Source organism: Emys orbicularis, chromosome 1 (assembly GCF_028017835.1).
Source record: "Emys orbicularis isolate rEmyOrb1 chromosome 1, rEmyOrb1.hap1, whole genome shotgun sequence".
NCBI lineage: Eukaryota > Metazoa > Chordata > Testudines > Emydidae > Emys > Emys orbicularis.
Genome location: NC_088683.1, coordinates 245,174,402 through 245,199,246, shown reverse-complemented (window position 1 = coordinate 245,199,246; position 24,845 = coordinate 245,174,402). Strand labels below are relative to the sequence as shown.

The window sequence follows — 24,845 nt, the reverse complement described above, 5'->3', positions numbered from 1 at the left end:
CCCTACGATTCTATGATTCTAGTGTGCAGTGTGTAGGTAACAAAAAATAATCAGATGTGCTCAATTCTTAGCCAGTCAGGGGCAGTAATCACAACTCACCACCTGCCTTGTCATTATTTGAGTGCAGTTATAGAAGAGGTGAATTTTGAGGGGCGATTTGAAGGACCAGGAAATGGCACTAGAGTCTAATTGGAAATTTCCCCAATGTATGGCAGGCACTGGCACAAGAGAAAGTACAAAGGTACTTGAGGGGGAAGTGGACAAACAGGTAATCAAGGCTGCTATCATTGGCAGAGCAAACGTGGGAGCTGACAGCTCGATAAGCTAAATGCGAGGTCTTGTGGGAAAGAAGTGGCTCAAAGCTTGGAAGAATTTGAAGGAATCTCAGAACTGCAATGCAACGGAAGGTGTTAAAGTTATTACCTGCAACACTTTTTTTTATAGGAGCCAAACATTTCTAGTTAAAGAGAGAAGTATTCAACTAAAGATAATTGTAATAGGTGAGGCAAGGTAAATAAGTACTATGCCAAAGAAACACACTCTTCTTTAAATGAGGGGGAGGTGGTATATGGTTGGATTGCACAATTCCTTTTTAGCATACAAGAATCCCAATTACTTTTTCATTTCAGAAACCCTAGTTCTATTATGGTGCATTGATTTGCTCCAGACCTCTGTTCTCTATTGCCTGTACAACATACAAATTTGTATAGATCAGGGCAAAAGTTATTAGAAACACAGCATGAAGAGAAGCACAGTAATGAATGTGGAGAACACCTAGCATTTCAGAACATCCTACAAAACCAAAACTTATTTTCATTATGGGAGAAATGCAGAAATACTTCTCTTGGTAGTTCATGGTTTTCTAATTAATGAACTCAGATCATTTGTGAATACTGATGACTGTGCAGTCAAGTAGGCCAAAAAGCCTTGTGTATTAGAAGTATTCATCCCTAAAATGAGCAGCAATGGGTTTTGTTAATGCATCACTATCTTTTCTGCTATTTTTAAAACCCAGTTCCCAAAGGTGTATCTTCTTATTAATTATTGATACTTTGCACTTACCTGCCTTTCATTCAAAGATTTGAAAATATTTCACAAACATGACACAACAGCGTAGGGTAACCAGACAGCAAGTGTGAAAAATCGGGACAGGGGGTGGGGGGTAATAGGATCCCATATAAGAAAAAGACCCCAAAATCGGGACTGTCCCTATAAAATCAGGACATCTGGTGACCCTACAACAGCGTATTGAGCCTTGCCAACTGCAAAAGAGGGCCTGCTGCCATGCACTGGCACAGAATACCTCTTGTAGCTGAATGAGCTTTTCAGTCAATAAGTTACAAATGATTTAAAAAAAAAAAAAGAGGAATAGCACCATCACCATTTTGGAAGATTATATTAAATCAATTTAATTTGAATCAGGGCCAGTACAGAAACCAAATGCATTTGTGATCAAAATAGTACTAAAGCAAATCCTACAGACATGGAAAATCTCCATGAAGTCACTGGAGGGGGTGGTTTTCTGGTATTGCTTTTGACAGCTGCAGCCTAGCTACCTCAGTGCTGTGTCCCAGATGTGCTTTGGTGAAATGGGCAAAAGCAAAGAGAAACAGCAGTTCAGGAGGAGGGACGGACATAGAAGATGATGGGAAGAGAGACAACTAGGGTTAACACAGGTGAGGAACAACAATAGAAAGAAAGGGAAGGAGGGAGAGAAGATGGAAAAGAGGTAGTCATAGGTAAAATGAAAAGTGGAGAACATCCATCCCAGTAGAAATAGCTCCTACTGCCAGAGATGGGAAGTACTGCCTCCAACAAAACTAATTCTGGTGCTGAGAGACAGTGGGCATGACAGGGAAAACCACAAACATCGAACTGAAGCTGGAAAGGTGGAAAAAATACAAAAGCGGAAGAAGAAAGAAGGGTATCACTCTTTTTGGCATGAAAATGCTTACAAATTCTTGGTTTTTCATTGAAAATATTTTTCATTAGAAGTTTTCCAACCATCTCTAGCCTGTACAAGCCTCTGCATTCCCACATCAGCTACATTTTGCTTTCAAAACTTTAGCTCTTTCCTCTATTTCTCTCCAGCACAGTTAATTTTGAATTAGCCATACTGGCAGTGCCTGCATAGACTTTCCTGTCAGAACTGAATCATTATTATTTTTCACTGATCTCTGCCCTTTCCAAACACCAAAGACAACAGAGTCAAATCTAGAGAGAGAAGTTCTGTACCTGGACTCATGGTTCTATTCCTACTAACCTTTGTGGGGAAATTTTGCGCTCACATAGAGACTGATCTTGTGAGACAGCAAGCTCCTCACAAGATCAGACGTTTACATGAGTACAGGCATCAATGGGAGATGCACCCATGAGAGGAGAACAGGGCCATATGTTTCTAATTCACACAACAGCAGATATTAAATTGAAAAACGTGCCATGGCTGCCATCAGAGATTAACTCAGGGACCTCCAGAGCCCAAAACAAGAGTCTCTAAGCTTGAGCTAATGAGCCAGTGTCACAGACATAGCTGCCCCGTAGCATCCCTTGCTGGCGAAGCATGGCACTAGGGATGTTCCCTGCCTCAATTTCCCCTCACCTGGGTTTTCTGTGTCTCAGCCCTCTGGCTAGGTAATTCTCAGAGTTCAATTCCTTTCTGGGGTGACAAAAGTTCACACAAACAAAAGGTTCTTTCTTATTGTTTGGGCTCCTCTTCAGCCCATCCTCTGGGCTCAGTTCCCAGCCTCTTCTGGGCTACTTTTAAGTCTCTCTGCTCTGGGATAGAGTGCTGACTCCCAAGCTGCTTTCCCTGGGGTCCCCTCACAGCCTCAGCCTCTCTGGGCTACCTTTCAGTCTTCCCTGCTCTGGGATAGTGCCCTGACTCAAGAGTCTTTCCAGAACCTACTTCAGGGCCTTTCACAGGACCCCAACTTGCTCCCTGTGGTTCCTCCCTCTGAGTTCTCTGGCCTTTTTACGAGGTTCAGGTATTAACCAGGCTGTTACCTGACCCCAATTAATCTTACCCCCTTGGCTGGAGGCAGATAACTATGGCATAGGTGGGACTAATTGAACAAGGCTGCCTAACCCCAGGAGTCCTGGCCCTTAAAGGGCGGGCATCCCATCACAGTCAGGCTCTGCAGTGAAGATCTGTAACAGACCCTCATCTTTTGTAGGCCAGGCACAAAGAACACGTAATACACACTGTCTAGTGGGATGCATAAGTTCTCAGGGCAGAGACCTTTCCTATTGGTCCCTAATTCACCATTCACATATGTAGCACTCTAGAACTAATATGGCAAACAATAATAATATAGAAGAAATGCAGTCATTCCAAAGTATGGCCTCTTCAGTAGAATTCAAGAGAAACAAATACATAGAATCTTAGGACTTGATTGGACCTCAAGAGGTCATCTAGTCCAGTCCTCTGCACTCATGGAAGGACTAAGTATTATCTAGACCATCTCTGCCATCCTGATAGAGATTCCACAACTTCCTTAGGCAATTTATTCCAGCGCTTAACCACCCTGACAGTTGGGAAGTTTTTCCTAATGTCCAACCTAAACCGCCCTTGCTGCAATTTCAGCCCATTGCTTCTTGTCCTATCCTCAGAGGTTAAGAACAACAATTTTTCTCCCTCCTCCTTCTAACAACCTTTTATGTACTTGAAAACTGTTATGTCCCCTCTCAGTCTTCTCTTCTCCAGAATAAACAAACCCAATTTTTTCATTTTTCCCTTCAATCTAGACCTTTAATCATTTTTGTTGCTCTTCTTTGGACTCTCTCCAATTCATCCACATCTTTCCTGAAATGTGGTGCCCAGCACTGGACACAATACTCCAGCTGAGGCCTACTCAGTGCGGAGTAGAGTGGAAGAATTACTTCTCGTGTCTTGCTTACAACACTCCTGCTAATACGTCCCAGAATGATATTTGCTTTTTTTGCAACAGTGTTACAGTGTTCACTCATATTTAACCTGTGATCCACTATGACCCCCAGATCCCTTTCCGCAGTACTCCTTCCTAAGCAGTCATTTCCTATTTGTATGTGTGCAACTGATTGTTTCTTTCTAAGTGGTGTACTTTGCATTTGTCCTTATTGAATTTCATCCTATTTACTTCAGACCAGTTCTCCAATTTGTCCAGATCATTTTTAATTTTAATCCTATCCTAATAATATCACCATGTATTACCTGCAAGCCTGGCAGTGCTTATTAATATTTCAGTCTGTATGTAGATATTAATTCCCTATAGTCTAATACTTAGATTTCAAGGTACTAGAAACCTCAGATTCAACAGCAGAATATTGGTGCATTTAATCATTCACTAAATGTTCATGTATAATGAACAGCTCACATTAGGAGTAATAGAAGCATCAAATTAAATGTCTTCCCTCCTCACCCCCTGCATAGGTTCCAAGCAGTGGTGCCAATTAGAGGTGTCAGGAGTGGGGAAATGAAAGAAATGCCCCCCCCCCTCAAGGTTTTGGCACTTGCTCAAAGTTCCACAGGCTATGAAGCTGGGGCGGGGGGAGATGCTCCAAGCACTTTTAAGCAGTGGTCCCCTACTACATCAGTACGGCTGCTGTTGGAGCAGTCCAGAGCATTGCTCCAGCTGTGTGGTTGCAACGTCACTGAAATTTGACCCGGCCAGCCCTCTGTCCAGACAGAAGGGCAACTGGGCCAAATTTCAGTGGGTGTCATTGTGATCTGATGCATGGTGTCACAACACCACTCAAATCTGACCAAACTGCCACTCTGTACAGATGGAGGGGTGGCCAGCCAAATAGTGTTGTGACCTGGTATATGGGGAGTCTGTCCCTGTACAGTGAAATGCAAGGGAATCTACTGAGAACTGGACTCCTGGCAGCATCAGTTCATTCACTCTGTGGGTACGAGAGAGGAGAAACTCCCCGGCCAAAGGAGACCAGGGGTCCATGTGGAATGTGGAGTGTGGAGCAGGGCCTGGAGCAGGGTCCCTGCCGTGGAGACGGCAAAGATCAGAATTTGTGCTCCAGAAAATATCTGAATTAGCACCCTTCCAAAACTAAAAGGGACCACTGTGATCATCTAGTCTGACCATAGAATTCCCCCAAAATAATTCCTAGAACATGTCTTTTAGAAAAACATCCAATCTTTATTTAAAAATTTTCAGTGATGGAGAATCCACCACAACCCAGGGTAAATTGTTCCAATGGTTCCATTATACCACTGTTAAAAATGTATGCCTTATTCCAGTCTGAATGTATCTAGCTTCAACTTCCAGCCATTGGATCATGTTATACCTTTTTCTGCTATACCAAAGAGCCCATTATCTAATATTTGTTCCCCATATAGGTACTTATAAACTGCCATCAAGTCACCCCTTAACCTTCTCTTTGTTAAACTGAATGAATTAAGCTCCTTATGTCTAGTGCTATAAGGCATGTTTTTTAATCCCTTAATCATTCTTGTGAGTCTTCTCTCAACCTTCTCAAATTTATCAACATCCTTCTTGAAATGTGAACACCAGAACTGGATACAGTATTCCAGTAGCAGTCGCTCCAGTGCCAAATAGAGGGGTAAAGTCACCTCTCTGCTCCTACTCAAGAATCCCCTCTTTATACTTCCAAAGATTGTGTTGGCCCTATTGGCCACAGCATCAAACTGGGAGTTCAACTTCATATAATTGACAAAGGAAGCAGTATTCCACCATAATCATCAAGGACTCAAAGCTTCTACTCAAATCTCCATCACTGCGTACATTTTTCATTTTCTAAATACAACTTTACTGGACATTAACAAGAAAAAAAGATTCTGTCCATCTTCTTGCTTACTAATTATATATTACAGGTAAACTATGATAAGGTTTATTTATTAAAATGTATTATTAATAACTTTAATTCACATTTAAACTAGTCATAGCTTTGAGGGAACTAGTTTTGGGATTTTTCTGTCATTGTGACTTTACACCTCTGTTGTTTACATTTTGCATATTGTGGTCAGGTTTCATTATGAACTTCAGTTCCCTTTTTAAGACATGAATAGGGGTCAAGTGGTGTCCAGTTGAAGAAATAGGAAAATCAGGCCTTTGCACACTTCATTATCATTTACATAAGTTACTATGGAAACAGGTTTGTGAACAAATGAATTTGCTACCATAAGGGCAGTTAAGTAGCATCACAGACTCTAAGGAAATAAATCGCTGTAATCAGCAAAGCAGCCATTTTGAATCAGCTTATCATCAGTATAACCGATGACCACACTGCTCTCTCTGATTATTAAAAAAAGAAAATGATAAAGGATACAGTAGCTTTCCAATGGTGACACAGCCAACATCTGCCAGGGTGCTCCTTGATCTGGATAAGTGCTAAATAATATCTATGACAAACAAAAAATGGGCATACATTGAATTGTTACAGAGTTGACCTATCTACCTAGTCTGTCTCAAAAAATATATGAAATGGCCTTTCTTGAACCTTATAAACAAATGCATAATTCACAATAATGTTTTCAGGTATATTTAATTCCAATTGCTGATATTTCTCTTAAAACTTAAAACCAGGCCTGTGACTCTCAAAAAGAGTGAGTGGTATTGAGGTGTAATCCTTCACCACATTTAAACTAGCAAAGTCATACATTTTGTTTATTGTAATCAAGTCTCTCCCAGGACCAAGTTGCAGGCTAGTTTTAAGGAACTGTCTGGAAAGTTAGGCCCAAATCCTGCCCTGGCTGAAGGGAAACAAATGCTTACTGTGCCCTCTGCTACAGGAATCCTGCCAGGTAGAAAAAGATTCCTCATGTCAGGCAAGCAGATAATTTCCAACCCTCCAAAACACTTGCAGAGCCTTGCAGCCTAACAGTTCACAGATTCCATTAGGACTGTCCTTACAGTCAACAGCAGCAATCTGACAACTCAGCTGCAGAACCCCCTCAGCCACCTCCCCTGCTATGCCTCTAGCTTCCCTCCACTAGAACACTGTGACTGCTACTGGATCCTGGATCGGTGTCTCCCTCCATTCTTTTTCTGCCTCCACCTTTCAAGCGTTCGATTTGTTTCATTGTAGTGCATTAGGGAGCAACAGAGCCAGGCAAGGAGACACTTAATTCGGGAGCTGGCTGCCTCCACCAGCACTGTTGATCAGTTAATATGAGGCAAGGAGGATGGAAAAGCCAGGATAATCATGAAAGAAAGGAGGAGAGAAAATGAGGATCCCGGAAGGGAAAGAGTGAGAGGAGAGAACTAGAATCAGGCAGTGGACTAGAGGGGGGATTTGAGGAGAGATGAGAAACAGCTCATTAGAGATGGAAATTAAAAACACACACACGGCATTTACAGGCAAGAGACACTTGTGGATGGGGAAAAGAGACAGGAGTATTAGAACAATGAAAAGAGGAAGAAGGAAAGAGCAGAGATTATAGAAGGAGAAGACAGAGGAGGATGAGGAAAGGGTTATAGAGACAGAAAGAGAGAGGAATTAGAATTAGGGCATCAGGCAGAATGGGAGAGATTTTTAAGAAGGGCTGGGTCAGGGGGAACTAGCTAGAATATGAAGCTATATACTATTTTCACCCTCCCTGCTTTATTCCTGGGACAGTTTCTCTGTCTTCCCCAATGGCTGTTAGAGTGTAGCCTTCTGCAGCTCCCCTCCCTGTGCTAGCTGACCAGAAGTGATACCGGCAGCCACATTTTAGCAGCCATTGGGGAAGGCAGAGAGCCCACACAAGGTTTTGCAGGGCCTGTTTTCCACTCTGCAAGGAGTTCCATGAGAGTTTGAGGAAGAAGTGGAGGAGTTAGTGTGGACATTTTGACAGAGGAAGAAGCTGACCCCTGAAGGCCCCCAGTTTTGAAGCGGTACTTGAGGAGCCATTTCAAAATCATTATACACCTGCCAGTGACATACATGCTAATTAACTGGACCTGCCTCCTCTCCAAGCTCCCTTGGGGGCACAGTTTGTAGCATGTGGGACAGTGTTTAACTAATTCACAAGAGACCTGTGCATCTTTTTGCCCATTGATCCTCACTCCCCTGAGAGGATTAAATTTAGCCTTAAGTGACAGTAATTCCAATTTAAAATCATTACACTAATTCTAATATATTAAATGTAAGAATGTTGCAAATCCAATACTTACAGAGCACACCACTACAAAGATAAAAAGGGTTGAAACTTTTAGGAATCTTAAACAGCATCTGAAAGGTAAGAATAATGTTACTTATACATACAAACTTTATAAAAACCATTATTTGTGTTTGATCATAAGGAAATTTTTTAGATAGAAAATAACATGATTAGCCAGAGAACTCAGTTTCCCCATAGAGTACTGAATACGGGCACTAAAATGCAAGCAATTGTCTATTGCCATTCCAGAGCCCAATCTTGTCATCCTTACAAATACAAAGCTACTTTTGACATCAGTGGAGTTTTCCTTGTATAAGAACTTCAAGGCTGGGCCCTAAATACATTTTACTTGTTACACAAGAGGCACACCGTCATGGCTGACTTCTCCAAAATTTGATCAATCCCTCAAAATATTTCTAATACGTACCCTGAAAATTATTGAAAAAAAAATCATAGTTGTAAGAAGCGAATAGACATTTGGAGTCCCGCAATAATCAAATTACACCTCTACCCTGATATAATGCTGTCCTCGGGAGCCAAAAAATCTTACCGCGTTATAGGTGAAACCGCATTATATCGAACGTGCTTTGATCCACCAGAGTGCGCAGCCCCGCCCCCCCCGGAGTGCTGCTTTATCGCGTTATATCCAAATTCGTGTTATATCAGGTTGCGTTATATCGGGGTAGAGGTGTATCTCTTTAAAACATCACCAGTTTCTGGACATTCACAGATAAACTATCAGAACCTTGGTTTTGATTTATATTTTACATTATCACAGTGAGCCTGAGTACACTGAACAAGGACTTATTTTAAAAAGATTCAGTGCCATCAAATATGCTAAAATCTCAGGAAAATATTTAGTATGTCAAACCAGGCTTGTTTTAAATTAAACTATTTTCTATTAAAAATTTGCATTTTCCAGTAATCAGTTTTTACATTTACCATTTAAAAACTATGTCCTTGTGTCTTATATGTGGGAGCTCTCTCTCTCTACTAATTATTTTTCTATTTGTCAATACTATACGTAAAATCAATGTGTGATAGAAAATATATCCCAGTGTTCACACCCTACATGCTACTGGAATAATGTTTGTACAAGGTATGCCTTGTGAGGTATCAATAAATATCTCATAACTTGCTGATCAAGAATATCATGGCAAAATGCATATAGCAACATTATATGTAAAGTTTGAATATAAGCTGAAATCACGACTGAAGTATGTTTTCCAGATAAGTCTGGGGAGTGGCCAAACTAGTTGCTGAGAGAGGGCAAGCTGACGCCTCAGACAGGTGGAAACAAGGCTGATGAACCATTACCCGCTAAGTGGCCAGTCTTTGGCAAGGAAGGGGGCACGGGCAAAAAATCTACATCTTAGCAAAGAAACAGCATGGAGTTTCCTTCACTAGACTGCCTGTCAACTTGCTCCCAGCTGGAAATGCTTCTCAAATGGGGGACAGGACTACTAAAAGAAGGGGCAGATACCCCAAGACACCCTTTCTCTCTCTGTGTCTCTGGTATCACTCCTAAGAGGACAAGGGAAAACAGAAGTTGGACTTGGGGGGGAAGGGTGGGTCCTGACCAGAAGAGTTTGGTCAGCAACCTTGCTGGAAGCATATGGTGATAAATCTTTGAATCTAATATAGTTTGTAGTTAATAAACTTGTTTTAGTGTTTTATCTAATCCAGTGTGTTTGAATTGGAGTGTCTGGGTAACTCTATTTAAAATAATAAGCTGGCGTATTATTCCCTGAAGGAATAACAGATTTAATATATTTGTACTGTCCAGGAGAGGACTGGGCAGTACAGGACATACATTTCTGGGGGAAGATCTGGGACTGTGTTGAGGTCACCCTTCAGTATAAGTAAGGCTTGTGAGAGCCAGGGTTTAGCTGTCAAGCTGCAATTACACATAGACCCTCAGCGTGTGGCTTGCCTGCTGGAAGGCTGTTTGTGAGTGGCCCAGGTGGGAGCTACTACAACAAAGCATTATAAGGCACCCAAAGACAGGGGGGACACAGCCCCCACTAGTCTGGATTGTGCCCCGGGTGTGTCACATTGTTTTATATTCACAGTAGCAATGGGTTCTACTTTGTAATTTGTCTCTTAAATCTCTCCATTAACTAAAACCATGGATGTCTCCCTAGTATTTTAGCTAAAAGTAAACATTAAAAAATCCACTGCCTTCTGATAGAATGTCAAGTGAGTGGGTTGCTTTAAGCCTGATGGGGGCAAAGAGAAAAACATTCCAAAACACTAGAATTAGTTGAGAAGGGTCTAGTTCAATAAACAGCTGCATTAAGAGAGTCATTTGTGTAATAGAAAACTAAATTAGACAAGTTTCAAAAGATTCAGAAGTCATGTTTGAATCATAGTGGAAATAAGTCCTAGGATCAAGATCACTGATGGGAAAATTAGAAACCATGTAGGTGGCCACAGAGTGATCCAAGCTGCAAGGGAGCAGAGAAGCAGGCTCAGTCTATTTAAAGTCTTTCATCTAGAAACATCAAAGTCCAAGCTATTGAAAAATGGAAAATAGCAGAACAAAAAAGGTTTGAAACTCAAGGCAGCAATGACCAATTTTAAATTACAAAAGCAATTACCGGCACCTCAGGATTGATAATACGTGTGAGCTACAACCACGTAGGATGTGTGAAGAACACCCAATACATGTCTTTAATTATATATTTTGTTTCTCTCTCCCACATCTATTCTCTGCCTCTTAACAACACACTACTATTTACGTACTTTGTTAGGATTTTTTAATATTTTACAAATTATTAAAGCCCTGTTCAGATTATTTTAGATTTAATGCATTTGATAAATCTTCAGTCTGCACTTTCAAATTATGTTTCAACAGTTACTATTGAAACAAGAAACATGATGACAACTACATTGGAAGGTACAATAGAAATCAAGAGGCGTTAATTGAGAAGTCCATAACTACTTGTCCTTAAATAACAAATTCATCCTCAGGGACTGACAAGATATAATTAGAAGCTTCTGAAAAATGTTATTTTATTGATGAAGCATAGCATTTGGGGGAGAGGGTTGTTTGTTTGGTTGATTTTTGGCACTTAGAATTACAGGAGCAGTGCTTTTAACAGCTTACAAACCAGAAATGATCAGCCTTTGACTTAACCGTATTTAGCAAGTACAAATTCTGTGCCAGATTCTATCCTGATTTATACCCCCAGGGGAATCCCACTGGACTTCAATGGGCCTGCATGAGGTGCAAATCTGGGAAGAATTTCCCCTTCTGTCTCTGATTTTGAGCCACATCCTCAGCTAGTAGCTCCATTAATGTCAATGGAGCTATGCTGATTTATACCAGCTGAGGATCTGGCCCTTTATATATCTTCAACAATATGGCAAAATATCTCACAGGAAAATCCACCAAGGAAATATAGTACTTTCCCAAAATGTAAAGTATGTGGTTTTGCAAATGATTAAGTAAAGGAACCAAGCAGGACTGAAACATCAAATATTGGCTCAAGCTGCTAATATTGCAAAGAAACAGTGCTGGTATAGTTGTCAGTATTTATCCAAGCTGTGCTAACTGTAGCCAATACAGTTAGCTTACTCTGCTTATTCAACAACAATGGAGAATAGGGAAAATCCCATGTTATTTAAATATCCCTAATTAGAACTAGAAAATAAACATGAAGCAGTGAGCTAAAACAAAGCACATTGTGTGATTTAGCCAAATAACGTTTTGTAACAGAGTGGCAGACTCTAGGAACTGGCACAGGATACAGGGCACCTATGTTGAGTAACAAGAGATATTTGAACCCTGTGCAATGCTGCCAGGTGATTACTGCAGGTGCAACTAGAATATAAAAAGAGTGCTGTAGTTTCTAGAAGGGGCAAAGGGAACTAGCATCTGGAACAAATGGGTTCTGCAGCTAAAATCTAGGAAAAGCCAACACTGACCAATTTTAGGCTTAAGTTCAGGTTGTGTTGATAACATTTAATTTACTAATAAACCTATACCCTAAGAAAGAAGTAAATGTAGACTTTATACAAGGTCTGCCTACTTTAGATAACTGAAGGATGCAGGTCTGTTTTGGCACATTTTGCATTACAGTACATATAAAAAGCTATTATGATTATAATAAAAATTTACAAAGATAGTGGTAGTTAAAAACTATGCAAACAAAAATTTATCCAAGCAGCAAAACCTGTTGTGGAAGATCTTGTGGTATTATTCACAAAATGAACACAAAGAACTTAAAAAAAGGCATATAGACATATTTTTCCCTTATATAGTATTTAGTTAGAGACCTAAGACAGGTTGCGAGTAATAACAAGGAGCCATAAATCTTAACCAGATTTCACGATGAATTTCAAAGGGTGTTTTGGTTTTGCTTAAAAATTGATGGTACAACATGACCCAGAATATGGAGTGTTATTTTACTCATTTGCAGAAATGAAATCATTTTCAAGACATCTGCCTTTGGTTATTGACCCTTTCAGAAGTAACAAAAACAAAACAAGCAAGCTCTGGATTCATACCTCATCTTTGATAAATTGAACTTGACATGAAGGTTGTCCAAGAGTTCATATTTCTCAGAGGAAGCAGATCTAGACAAGCTGGCCATTTCACTGCCTAGGTGAGACCTTTGCTCAAATTCTGCAGAGCTGTTATCCCATGAATCATCATCTGTGGTAAAATCTGGATTATGAAGAGCCAGACATTGTAACCTACAAAACATTTTTAATAAAAAATGAATAAATGATTTCCCTTAATTTAAAAATATACTGGTTTATATCCTGATTTTGCACATTCTTAACTTTCCTGTGATTGATTTCACTGGGAATACTCATGGTAGTCAAGTTAAGCATGTGCCTAAGAGTTTGCAGAATCAGGACATTAGTGTGATGGCTGGTGGAAGAAATGGTATCTGGCTGAGATTCTAGGAGCTACACAGAGTCAAGTAAATTGTGTGCGTTTAGGAACTGGGCAGTGCAGATGGGGTTCTCTGACAAACCTCTGCTTCATGAGAGTGAATCTCTGCCCTGTCAAACCCCATGCATTTGCGGCAGTGAAGAGAACAGCTCCAGTCTGATGACTCATGGAAGGTTGACTGGAGTGCAGCTAGTCTCTGGCCTGGTTCCCCATCTCTGTGGCCTGTGGAAAGGCTAGTGGAGAGGGGAAGAAGTAGGGCTGTGTGAGAGGCACAAGGAGAAGAGTAACTGTGCAAGGGCAGCTAGGGTGTAAGGGAGTCTGTGAAGGGGCAGGAGTTGGAAGGTGCCCAGTCTATATGCATCAATGTTTTGACACATACTTTGGTTCACTGGGGAGTCAATAGAGTACCTCCATGGGGGAAGAACCCTTGATGCGCCAGTGTCTCAGTGCATATAAGAATTGGCTCCTTGGTGCACCAGGGATTGGATTCTGTAGGTACCAACACATCAGCACATCACAAGCTTCCTACAGCACTGCTGTCTCAGCTCCCCAATGCATCAGGAAGCAGCAATATGTGAAGAAAATCCTATGCACTGGTATCTACATGACAGTGTCACTCATCCTACAGACCTCCTCTCCCTCCTCCTTCACACAACCTACTTCCTCCCTTTTCCTTCCCATTTCCCCATCATATTCCACTAAAGTCCTACTCTGCTCACAACCCCTACTGTCTAGGCTGCCTCTCTGCAACCCTACAATCAAAATGTCAGAAGGAATGATGTAAAAGCAATCCTTTATTTGAAATAAAAATAACCCACCCATTGTCCTCAGAGGAAACCTTCAGCAAAGGCGTCTTCTCTGTAAAGCAGTTGTCCTTTGACCTTGCGCTGAATAATTTCGGCAAACCAAAGTGGTACCTTAAAAATAAATAAATAAAACTAAACAGATAAATCAACAGAATTGTTAATTCTCATTTTAACGACCCCCTAAGGCTCTACACAATATTTTATTAGCTAAAAGTATATTTATATAACTAATTAAATATTAACTTATCAAGTGGTTGCTTCCTAAAAAATTGCAGGCAAAATTCTCTCCATTCTTCATTGAGTGCAGTCACCCGCTGATTGCATAATTTGTATTGTTCCATGTGCCTAACTTCCACAGAAGACATTCCACATGTGCAACCAGGGCAGGTATGCAATAAAGATCCACATTGTGAATAAGAGTTCTATACCGCAAATCAGAAAAAAGAATTTTATGCTGCATTTGGACTCAGATTTTTTGGCAAGACCAAAGTGATGCTGGATCAGAGGAAAGAAACCCTTTGAAGAACTGGCTGACGCACCTGTCTTCCTCCTTCCATCCACGGCAATCCCCACTTCTCCCCATTCATCAAAGTGGTTGTGAAGTTTTGGGATCATGTTTGATTAGTCATTAACCATGGATAATCAAATAGCATCTGTGGTAAAAAAAATGGCTTCCTCCACACCTCCACCTTACTAGTAAACTTTGCCCTGGAGGAGGATCTACCCATAGAAATCCATGCTTTTTCACCTCTAGAATGGATTATTTGAATCACTGTATAGAGAGCCAAGGATGGGAACGATGCAGAGGTTCCAATATGCATCAACCTACCTCTTCATTGTTGCAGGCCACTGTGAACCCATCATCTCTTTGTTCTGATCCCTCCACTAGCTCCTATTCTGCTTCTATTGCTGACATAAGACCTTGGTCCTGATCTCCAAAACCACAAGTAAGTTAGCACGCAGCTACATCACTGATCACATCTCTATCCATGATCCACTGAGACAGTTGTCACTTTATGCACTGCAAGTAGCCACGTTGAAGTCAGAGGGACTACTCACATTGTGTGAAGTTAAATATGTACATAAGACTTTGCAGGACCTTAGGTGTCCAGTTCGATCTGCCAGATAGTTTTCAATATTTGTTATCATCTGCTAGCTGTGCTATGGCCTATGTGAACTGAAGATGGTGATTTCAGTAGATGGTCTACATCTTACACGCACGCCCCCCTGTAAGCACCTTGTTAGCAATCTCAGAAGAAAGACCAGGAAACGATTGGGCATTGGGACTAAACTACCTGGTCCCTCCAGATCAGGGTTCCGGCACATTGGCAGTGCAGTGTGAGTTTCATTGTCACGGTCTGTTCTGTGAAGAGATGGCTCCATTCTCGAAGGCTGTCAACATGCCATCTTTTTATGAGCATTTCATTCACATAAAAAAAGTTTAAAGAAAAAAAACTCCATGTTTTTAAAAGCTTGAGCCCTCATTTAACTCAACCACAGTCTAAAAGTATTGTTTCAAACCCTATAGTTTTTACAAAATAAAATCCATAATCATAATAAGAATACTATTGGGATTTATAATTTTAGGCTCATTTAACATTAACAATATCTTCTAACTATGCATTCCTTGCAGAAATTTTCACCGGAAGTTGAAATGTTTAGTTACAATTCTGATGGCAGGATGAAGTTTCTTGTGTTCTGCCAATATTTGACAAGGGCAAATGGGATGACCCAGGTAATTACAAGCACGCCAGCCTGACATTGATCGCAGGCAAAACAATGGAGTGGCTAATACAGCTCGATTAATAAAGAATTAAAGGAGGGTAATATAATTAATGCCAATCAACATCAGTTTATGGAATCCTGTCAAACTAACTTGATATCTTGATATCTTTTTTTGATGAGATTACAAATTTGGTTGGTAAAGGTAATAGTGTTGATGTGATCTACTTAGACTTCTATAAGGCATTTGACTTGGTTCTGCTTGACAGACCTTTGATTAAAAAAATAGTATGAAAAAGTGAACATGACACACATTAAATAGATTAAAAACTGGCTATATGACAGGTCTCAACATCTAATTGTAAATAGGGAATCACTATTGAGTGGGTGTGTTTCTAGTAAAGTCCCACAGGCATTGATTTTTGACCCTACACGATTTAATATTTTTAGCAATGACCTGTGTTACCTAGCAGCTCTGTGTTCCTGGGGAACCAGAGTGCAGTACCCAGCCTGTCTGACTCACAAAAGACATCCCCGACCCCAGCCTCTGCTTGAACCAAAGCCGATCAGAAGAAAGACAAAAAGCAATGAAAAGGCAGTGGGAGACACACCTAAACCCTTGGAATAAGGATGACAGGATTAAGGAAACTCCCCTCGCCTCATTTGCATCAAAGATGGGACAAGGAGGCATCTCCATTCGCATACAGAATGGAGAACAGAGATTCCAAGGCAAGAACTGCACTGAACTCTGGGACCAGAAAATCAGCGAAGCACTGCATGATGGGGGATCTCTGCTCCAGATGTTAATGAAAACCCATGCCTGCACACACCCAGCTCAGTAGTTATTAGACCAATTCTAGTAATAAATCCTTTATTGGTGTCCAAAATAGTGAAGCTCCCTAATTGCATTCTGAGCTTCCTCCAAGGAACACCGCCCATAGCCAGGTATGATCAGCTCCCATTGTTTAGCCTGAACAAAACAATTTTGGTATACTCCCATGAGCCATCAGTTTATACATAAACAAATCTAGTATTCTCCCTTGAACCATTGTTGTTTCTCTACAAAAACACCTACCCATGCTCAAGTGTTCTGATGCTGAATCCAAAATATGCATCAGTTCCATTCTCTCTCTCTCTCCCTCTCCCCCGGGTGTCTTTTGGTTTCCTCATTTGCTCTGCAGCAACACTCCTCGTACCTAAGCTAAAAGATCCCTGCAGTGCTCAAAAATCCTGTTTCAGAGTGGTAGCCGTGTTAGTCTGTATCAGCAAAAAGAACGAGGAGTCCTTGTTGGCACCTTAGAGACTAACACATTTATTTGGGCATAAGCTTTCGTGGGCTAAAACCCACTGCATCGGATGCATGCAGTGGATAATACAGTAGGAAGATATATATACATACATAGAGAACATGAAAAAATGGGTGTTACCATACCAACTCTAAGGAGACTAATCAATTAAGGTGGGCTATTACCAGCAGGAAAAAAAAAAAAAAAAAAAAAAAAAAAAAAAAAAAAAACTTTTGTAGTGATAATCAGGATGGCCCATTTCAAACAGTTGACAAGAAGGTGTGAGTAACAGTAGGGTAAAATTAGCATGGGGAAACAGTTTTTACTTTGTGTAATGACCCATCCACTCCCAGTCTTTATTCAAACCTAATTTAATGGTGTCCAGTTTGCAAATTAATTCCAATTCTGCAGTTTCTCATTGGAGTCTGTTTTTGAAGTATTAAGTCGCAATTCTCCAACAAAAAAACAGACACCATTGGGAGGGAATTTGCAGCAGGAAGAAGCAGAGCTCCGTATGAGAACACAAGTGACACAAGCAGTACATTGATAGAATTACAGAACTACCCCACCCAAAGAGTAACCCTAATAAATAAGCATACCCCAAAGTAACAGACAAAGCTGGTAACAGCTGAAATAAAACATAAAATAATCACTGATGAAGTTTGCAGATGACACAAAGATTGGAGGAATGAAATAATGAAGAGGACAGGTCACTTACATAGAATTATCTGGATCATTTGGTAAGCTGGGCACAAGCAAACAAAATATGCTTTTTAATACAGCCATCTGTAAATCTATACATCTTGGAACAAAGAATGTAGGCCCTATGTACAGGATGGGGGACTCTATCCTGGGAAGCAGTGACTAAAAGTTTTGGAGGTCATGGTGGATAATCAGGTGAACACGAGCTTTAGCTGTAATGCCATAGCCAAAAGAGCTAAGATGATCCTTGGGTACATAAACAGGGGAGTCTCAAGTAGGAGTAGGAAGGTTGTAGTTCCTCTGTATTTGGCACTGGTGTGACTACTGTTAGAATACTGTGTCCAGTTCTGGGGTCCACAATTCAAGAAGACTGGTGATAAATTGGAGAGAGTTCAGAGAAGAGCCAGAAGAATGATTAAAGGATTGAAAACATGCCATATAGTGATAGACTCAAGGAGCTCAGACTGTTTAGTTTAACAAAAAAAAGAAGGTTGGCGGCTGACTTGATCATAGACTGTAACTGCCTACATAGGAACAAATATTTGATCATGGGCTCTTCAATCTAGCGACAAAGGTATAACAAGATCCAGGGACTGAAAGCTGAAGCTTGACCAAATTCAGACTAAAAATAAGTTGTACGTTTTTAACAATGAGACTAATTAAACATTGGAACAACTTACAAAGGGTTGTGATACATTCCCCATCTCTGGGGATTTTAAAATCAAGATTGGATGTTTTTCTAAAAGATCTGGTCTACTTAAAACAGGAATTATTTTGGCAAAGTTGTATGGTCTGAGTTCCGTAGAAAGTCAGTCTAGATGATCACAGTGGTCCCTTCTGCCCATACAATTTATGAATCTATGATCAGGAATTCATAAGCTCATTTTATAATATAATACAAAAAATGATTAACTGCTTCTCCTGTAAAATAGCACACTGGAACTGGGGGCACAAATGATAACGTTCAATCAAAAAGACAGAGTGTGGTGTGAGTTATGTATTGCTAAGGTTTACATGTGGCATTAACAATCTCCACAATGGCACATGCTACCGTGTTATAATAAAGAAATTAAAATCTGAGATTAGTAGCCAGAAAACAGTCTACAAAAGATCCCATTGTCTTTTGCTAATGGTTTATTATCTAGAACTTCTTATCCACACTACTTAGATTAAATTTGTTTCTCACTGACCATTCTGCTCCTTTAAAAAATACCACATGGAAATAGGCTTATAACTGGATACTCTGGTAGTAGACATATACAATACATACCTAAAACAGAGACATCTCCTGACTTAGTCCCCAGTCCTACAATTTGATCCACACAGCAGACCCTTACACCCACACATTTTCCCATGAGTTAATGGGGCTGTGTAAAAGAGCAGGAATCCATCAGGAACTGCTGGATCGCAGCCATTTTCATTGTAAGGAATTAGGATACCTCCTCCACAGAATGAGATCCTCCTGCTTTAAACAGTAGATATTTCTATTTAGAAATAAAGGTCCAGATCCTCAGCTGGTGTAAATGGTGTAAACTCCAGTCTAGTGTGGGGCCACTTCTACTCCCATGCAGGTGGACAGGAAGTGGACAAAGCCTTGGTTCCAGCACCACAATGCATCAGCCAGCTCCGCTGAGCAGGTGTGAAGGGGAAAGTAATCTGCACTGTCTTACTTCCCATCCTGGAGAACGAGGGATGCAAGGGCTGAATTGTAACTCAAAGTGCTACATGCTGCTCCTTACTCAGGGCACACAGTAAAACCATCATCTACTCCTAAGTGAGTAACCAACACACAAGGAAACTGAAAGGGAAAGGGACAGCAGCAAGTGTAACCAAAAGAAGGGTAAAAGCGACGTAAGAAGGTATAGCTACTTCATCTTACAACCTCATATTGGTTACATTAGATCTGATGACCCTACCCTTCCTCTCCCTCAACATGTAACATCCTCACTTACTGGTGTGTAAGCGGCATTGTTTAAGTCACCTTTGAATTTCACTCTAGCTTCATGTAACTGCCAAGAAAGAATGACCAATGTGTTGAAACTGGAAATCTTTCTTCAGAACAAAACAGTATTGTTCATGACAATAAAAATGTGGAAAAAGTAAGGGAAACACAAGCATAGAAAGAGCAACAGAAAAACATCAAGCTTGGTGAAATCAGAAGACCCCACTCCCTAATGAGGTTATGGGTCTAATTAGAGTGAGAGAGGTACAAACTATAAAACAAATAAGAGCATAAAGAAACCATAAAGGTGGAAAGTTTCAGAGAGAAAAAATGTAGAGAGGAGAAAAGTTAGAAAATCATCATGAAGGATGATGTGGACTAGGCAGCAATAATTGTGTGTGAAATTCATGCCAGTATGGAGGTCTAGTACAAGGCCCTCTACACCTCTAAAACCCCCATACAATGGCTGTCTTAGGGGTTGGTCTCACACATACAGCACTGAAGGTTCATTTAGGGTCAAGACAGGTGGTCTGGGAGTGAGCTCTGGGAAGGACCACTGATCCACGTTTATGCAGATTCATTGACCCTGGTGCCCCTCTTCTTGTGGCCTGTGGCAAACAGGACATTTACAGTGGCCCAAAAACTATCAGCAGCAGTTTAGGTGAATCCCTCCCTACCCACTGGCTAGCCCTGAGCAACTGTGGCATGGACTAAACAACACTTATTTGGGGGGGGGGGAAATCAGTGTGCTGAACTTTAAACCCTGGAGTCAGTTTGCACTTAGAGGGTTATCTTCTCAATCGAATGGGCTAGAAACTTAGGGCCAGATCCTCAGCTGTAATGAACTCAGCTTACGTTCAGCACAGGTGAAGAGACAGCAGAGCGGGGTTGAAGGTGTCTGACGAGCACTTCCCCATTCCCACAGTTCTGGGCCAACACACACACACACACACACACACCATAACTAAGGGTATGTCTACACTACGAGAGCACTTCGATTTTAGTTAATTCGAATATGTGGAATCGATATTACAAAGTCGAACGTGTGTGTCCACACTAAGGACAGTAATTCGACTTTGTGAGTCCACAGTAACGGGGCAAGCGTCGACATTGGAAGCGGTGCACTGTGGGCAGCTATCCCACAGTTCCCGCAGTCCCCGCTGCCCATTGGAATTCTGGGTCGAGCCGCCAATGCCTTCTGGGTAAAAAAATGTGTCGAGGGTGCTTTTGGGTAATTGTCGTCATCTGTCCGTCACTACCGCCCTCCCTCCCTCCCTGAAAGCGCCGGCGGGAAATCAGTTCGCGCACTTTTCTGATTACTGACAGCGCGGACGCCACAGCAGTGCGAGCATGGATCCCGCTGCGACCATCGCTGCAGTTGTGGCAGTTCTCAACGCCTCGCAGCTTCTCATCCACCTTTACCAGAGGCAGCTGCAGAGAAATCAGGAGAGGAGGCTACGGCACCACCGTGAGGGCATGAAGTCGGAGAGTAGCTCCGACCTCTCAGAAAACAGGAGACCCAGCGCCCAGGACATCTCGGTGTCACTGGGTCTTGTGGATACTGTGGAACGGCGATTCTGGGCCCTGGAAACAAGCACGGACTGGTGGGACCGCATAGTGCTGCAGGTCTGGGATGAATCCCAGTGGCTGCGAAACTTTCGCATGCGGAAGGGGACTTTCCTCGAACTGTGTGACTTGCTGTCCCCTGCCCTGAAGCGAAAGGACACCCGGATGCGAGCAGCCCCGACTGTCCAGAAGCGAGTGGCCATAGCCCTCTGGAAGCTTGCAACGCCAGACAGCTACCGGTCAGTCGCGAACCACTTTGGTGTGGGCAAGTCTACCGTGGGGGTTGCTGTCATGCAAGTAGCCAAGGCAATCGTCAAGGTACTGCTATCAAAGGTAGTGACCCTGGGAAACGTGGAGCTCATCATAGATGGCTTTGCCGAGATGGGATTCCCAAACTGCGGTGGGGCTATAGATGGGACTCACATCCCTATCCTGGGACCGGACCACCAGGCCAGCCAGTACATAAACAGAAAGGGATACTTTTCTATGGTGCTGCAAGCACTGGTGGACCACAGGGGACGTTTTACAAATATCAACGTTGGATGGCCTGGCAAGGTTCATGACGCTCGGGTTTTCAGGAACTCTGGTCTGTTTAGACGGCTGCAGGAAGGTCTTTACTTCCCGGACCACAAAATAAGTCTTGGGGATGTGGAGATGCCTACTGTGATCCTCGGGGACCCTGCATACCCGCTAATGCCCTGGCTCATGAAGCCCTACACTGGCGCACTGGACTCAGGGAAAGAACTCTTCAACTACCGGCTGAGCAAGTGCAGAATGGTGGTGGAGTGTGCTTTTGGCCGTCTCAAGGGGAGATGGAGAAGCTTACTCACTCGCTGTGATCTCAGCGAAACCAATATCCCCATTGTGATAGCTGCTTGCTGTGTGCTCCACAATCTGTGTGAGAGCAAGGGGGAGACCTTTATGGCGGGGTGGGAGGTTGAGGCAAATAGCCTGGCTTCTGATTACGCCCAGCCAGACAGCCGGGCGATTAGAAGATCCCAGCAGGACGCGCTGTGCATCAGGGAGGCTTTGAAAGCCAGGTTCCTGACTGAGCAGGGTCTCCAGTGACTGTTTAGTTTGTGGACACAGATGCTGAACCTGCCCCCGTTTCTTTAACCAGTTACTGTTGACTATCCTTCCAAGTTACATACCCCCTTCACCACCTTCCCAACAAATAAAATCTGTTCCATTTTGTTAATGAACAAGGTTCTCTTTCTTACTGTTTTCGCGGGAATGTTTTAAACCGGGGATGCAGACTGTGGCGGGGGGCGGGGTTAGTGTTTTGATGCAAATGATGCTTCTAAACTCCGGGAATGACAGGCTCCGCAGTGCTGGATTGGTTGTTTCAACGGAGCCTGCCAGCAGTCCTGGGCGGGACTGCGTGTATGTGTCGGCCAAGTGACTTTCTGGCAGGGGGCGGAGGGTTACAGTCCCCCGTGTTGCGTGGCTCTGTGATCCAGGATAAGGGCCGCGTCATAAGATCTCTAACTGCCCTTCCCCGCCACAAAGTCACAGATCAACCCCCCCGCCCCCCAGAACATGAAAACCACCTCCCAGACTGACCAGGGTAACTGGTGACTGCACTGTGTATGTGTCCTGATGCTGGACCTGCCCCCGCCTCTGTAGCCTGCTAAAGGTGACTGTCCTGTCCAAGTAACAAACCCCTTCCCCCCCTTCAGACAGAATCCCCTCTAAAAGACACTCTCGGAAACAGTACTTAACAGAAACAGATATTTTATTATGAACCGCACATGAAAAGGGGGGGGAGGAAACTTGGACGGTGGCTTGTGTGAGATGGGTAGGAAAGGACTTTTCAAACTTTGTGGAACGAGAGCCTCCTATTGCTGCAGCAGTCTGCAGGGGCTGACTGAAAGTTTTAACAGCCCTTGCCGCCCCTCCTTCTTTGGACTTTTGGTGAGGGGGGTGTGGGACTTGGTGGCGGGGGAGGGCGGTTAGAGATAGACAGCAGCAGGGCTCTGTCCTCCTGCCTCCGGTCTTGCAGAACATCCACTAGGCGCCGGAGCGTCTCCGTTTGCTCCCTCATTAGTCCAAGCAGGGTTTGAGTAGCCTGCTGGTCTTCCTGGCGCCACCTCTCCTCCCGTTCCATGACTGCTCGGTGCATTTGTGACAAGTTCTCCCTCCACTGTGTCGTCTGGGCTGCCTGCTCTCGTGAGCAGTCCATAAGTTCATAGAACATGTCCTCACGTGTCTTCTTCTTCCTCCTCCTAATCTGCGCTAGCCTCTGGGAGTGTGATGCCAGGCTGGGTTGGGAGACAGTCGGAGATGTGTCTGTGGGAATGGGAAAAAGGGAGTGAATTCCTGAGACAGATAAATGAAGTTGCTAACAAAGAGCATAGTCTTTCTCTGTGAACAACACCATGCACTGCACCTTTCACATGCGCACTCAGGACAAGGTCGAATTTTCGGCCCTCTCCTTCAGTGCCTGGGGTCTTGCAGTTGCGATCAGAGAAGCGTGGCAGGACACCTCTACTTTTCTTGCAGGAAAACATGGTAAGCCGTAGACTTGTGGCAGCTTAAAAATGTAATAGTAGCACTGGGCTCCTTTCGCACTGAAAGCAAGGCCACTCTCTGCTGGCAGCAATCAGGGAAGCATGAGCTCTGCCCCTGTCCCACCACCTCGCGGCTGTCCCAGGGAAAGATCCCTGTATGCTGCCCCTCTGCCGCCTCCACCATGTGGCTGTAAAGCAGTCCCAATACTAACATTCCCCTCCCTAATTTAAAGCAGGGCGTCATGTGCGACATAACGCTGATGAGGATCTCGGAGAGGGAGAGGGGACGGATGCTTCGGGAGAGCATGCAGAAGCCAGGGCCGTATGCCGCCATGCTCTGCCGTGCGATGATCCCGGACTACTTAATAGAGTCATGGCGTGGGAATGTGTCTTACCACGGTGGACCGAACAAGATCACCCTGCCACGGAACCTGATGCGCATGCTTGAGCGGTACCTCCAGGAGAGCTATGCTGAGCTCTCCCAGGAGGACTCTCTGTCAATTCCCGGACATATTGACCGTCTTTTCGTGTAACTGTACTGGAAGGGACTACAGAGTGGAGCGTCCTGTGGTTGCCTAATCATGAAAATCCGGACATTAATTGATTTTTTATACATAGTTGGGACTAAATAGTTGCCTAAGGCAAAGAAATCATGAACACCCAATTGCTGATATAGTTAATATTCCTGTTTTGTTATAAATAAAAGTTTCTATGTTTAAATGAGTGAATGAAAAGCCCATTCTTAACAATATAAATATTCCAGTTATGTTAAAATTAAATGTTTAGATGTTTAAAGCACTCATTGCTTGATCCTTCCCCTGATTCGGTGTCCGGGGTAACGGCTGGGGACGGTTGGTAGGGGATCTCGGTAAGGGTGATGAAGAGCTCCTGGCTGTCGTTGAAATCAGCGGTGCAAGCGCTGTCGACTGCCTCGTCCTCCTCATCTCCTTCCTCATCTTCCCCGTCCGCTAACATTTCCGACGAGGAACCAGCCGTGGACAATATCCCATCCTCAGAGTCCACGGTCAGTGGTGGGGTAGTGGTGGCGGCCGCACCTAGGATGGAATGCAGTGCCTCGTAGAAACGGGATGTGTGGGGCTGGGATCCGGAGCGTCCGTTTGCCTCTTTGGTTTTTTGGTAGCCTTGTCTCAGCTCCTTGATTTTCACGCGGCACTGCGTTGCATCCCGGCTGTATCCTCTCTCTGCCATGGCTTTAGAGATCTTCTCGTAGATCTTTGCATTCCTTCTTTTGGAGCGCAGCTCTGAAAGCACGGACTCATCGCCCCACACAGCGATGAGATCCAAGACTT

The 24,845-nt window shown here is 43.0% G+C and overlaps 1 protein-coding gene across 1 annotated transcript in view; it reads right to left on the bottom strand.

Moving 5' to 3' along the window:
* The window catches only part of OCA2 (OCA2 melanosomal transmembrane protein), a 297,856-nt gene that overhangs the window by 232,204 nt on the left and 40,807 nt on the right, over positions 1-24,845 (bottom strand). The window contains exons 2-5 of the mRNA XM_065423234.1: positions 13,820-13,918; positions 12,608-12,796; positions 8,109-8,166; positions 6,283-6,355 (exon numbers count right to left, since the gene is read on the bottom strand). Of these exons, the coding sequence (XP_065279306.1) occupies positions 6,283-6,355; positions 8,109-8,166; positions 12,608-12,796; positions 13,820-13,918 (419 nt within the window). The remainder of the gene's footprint in view (positions 1-6,282; positions 6,356-8,108; positions 8,167-12,607; positions 12,797-13,819; positions 13,919-24,845) is intronic.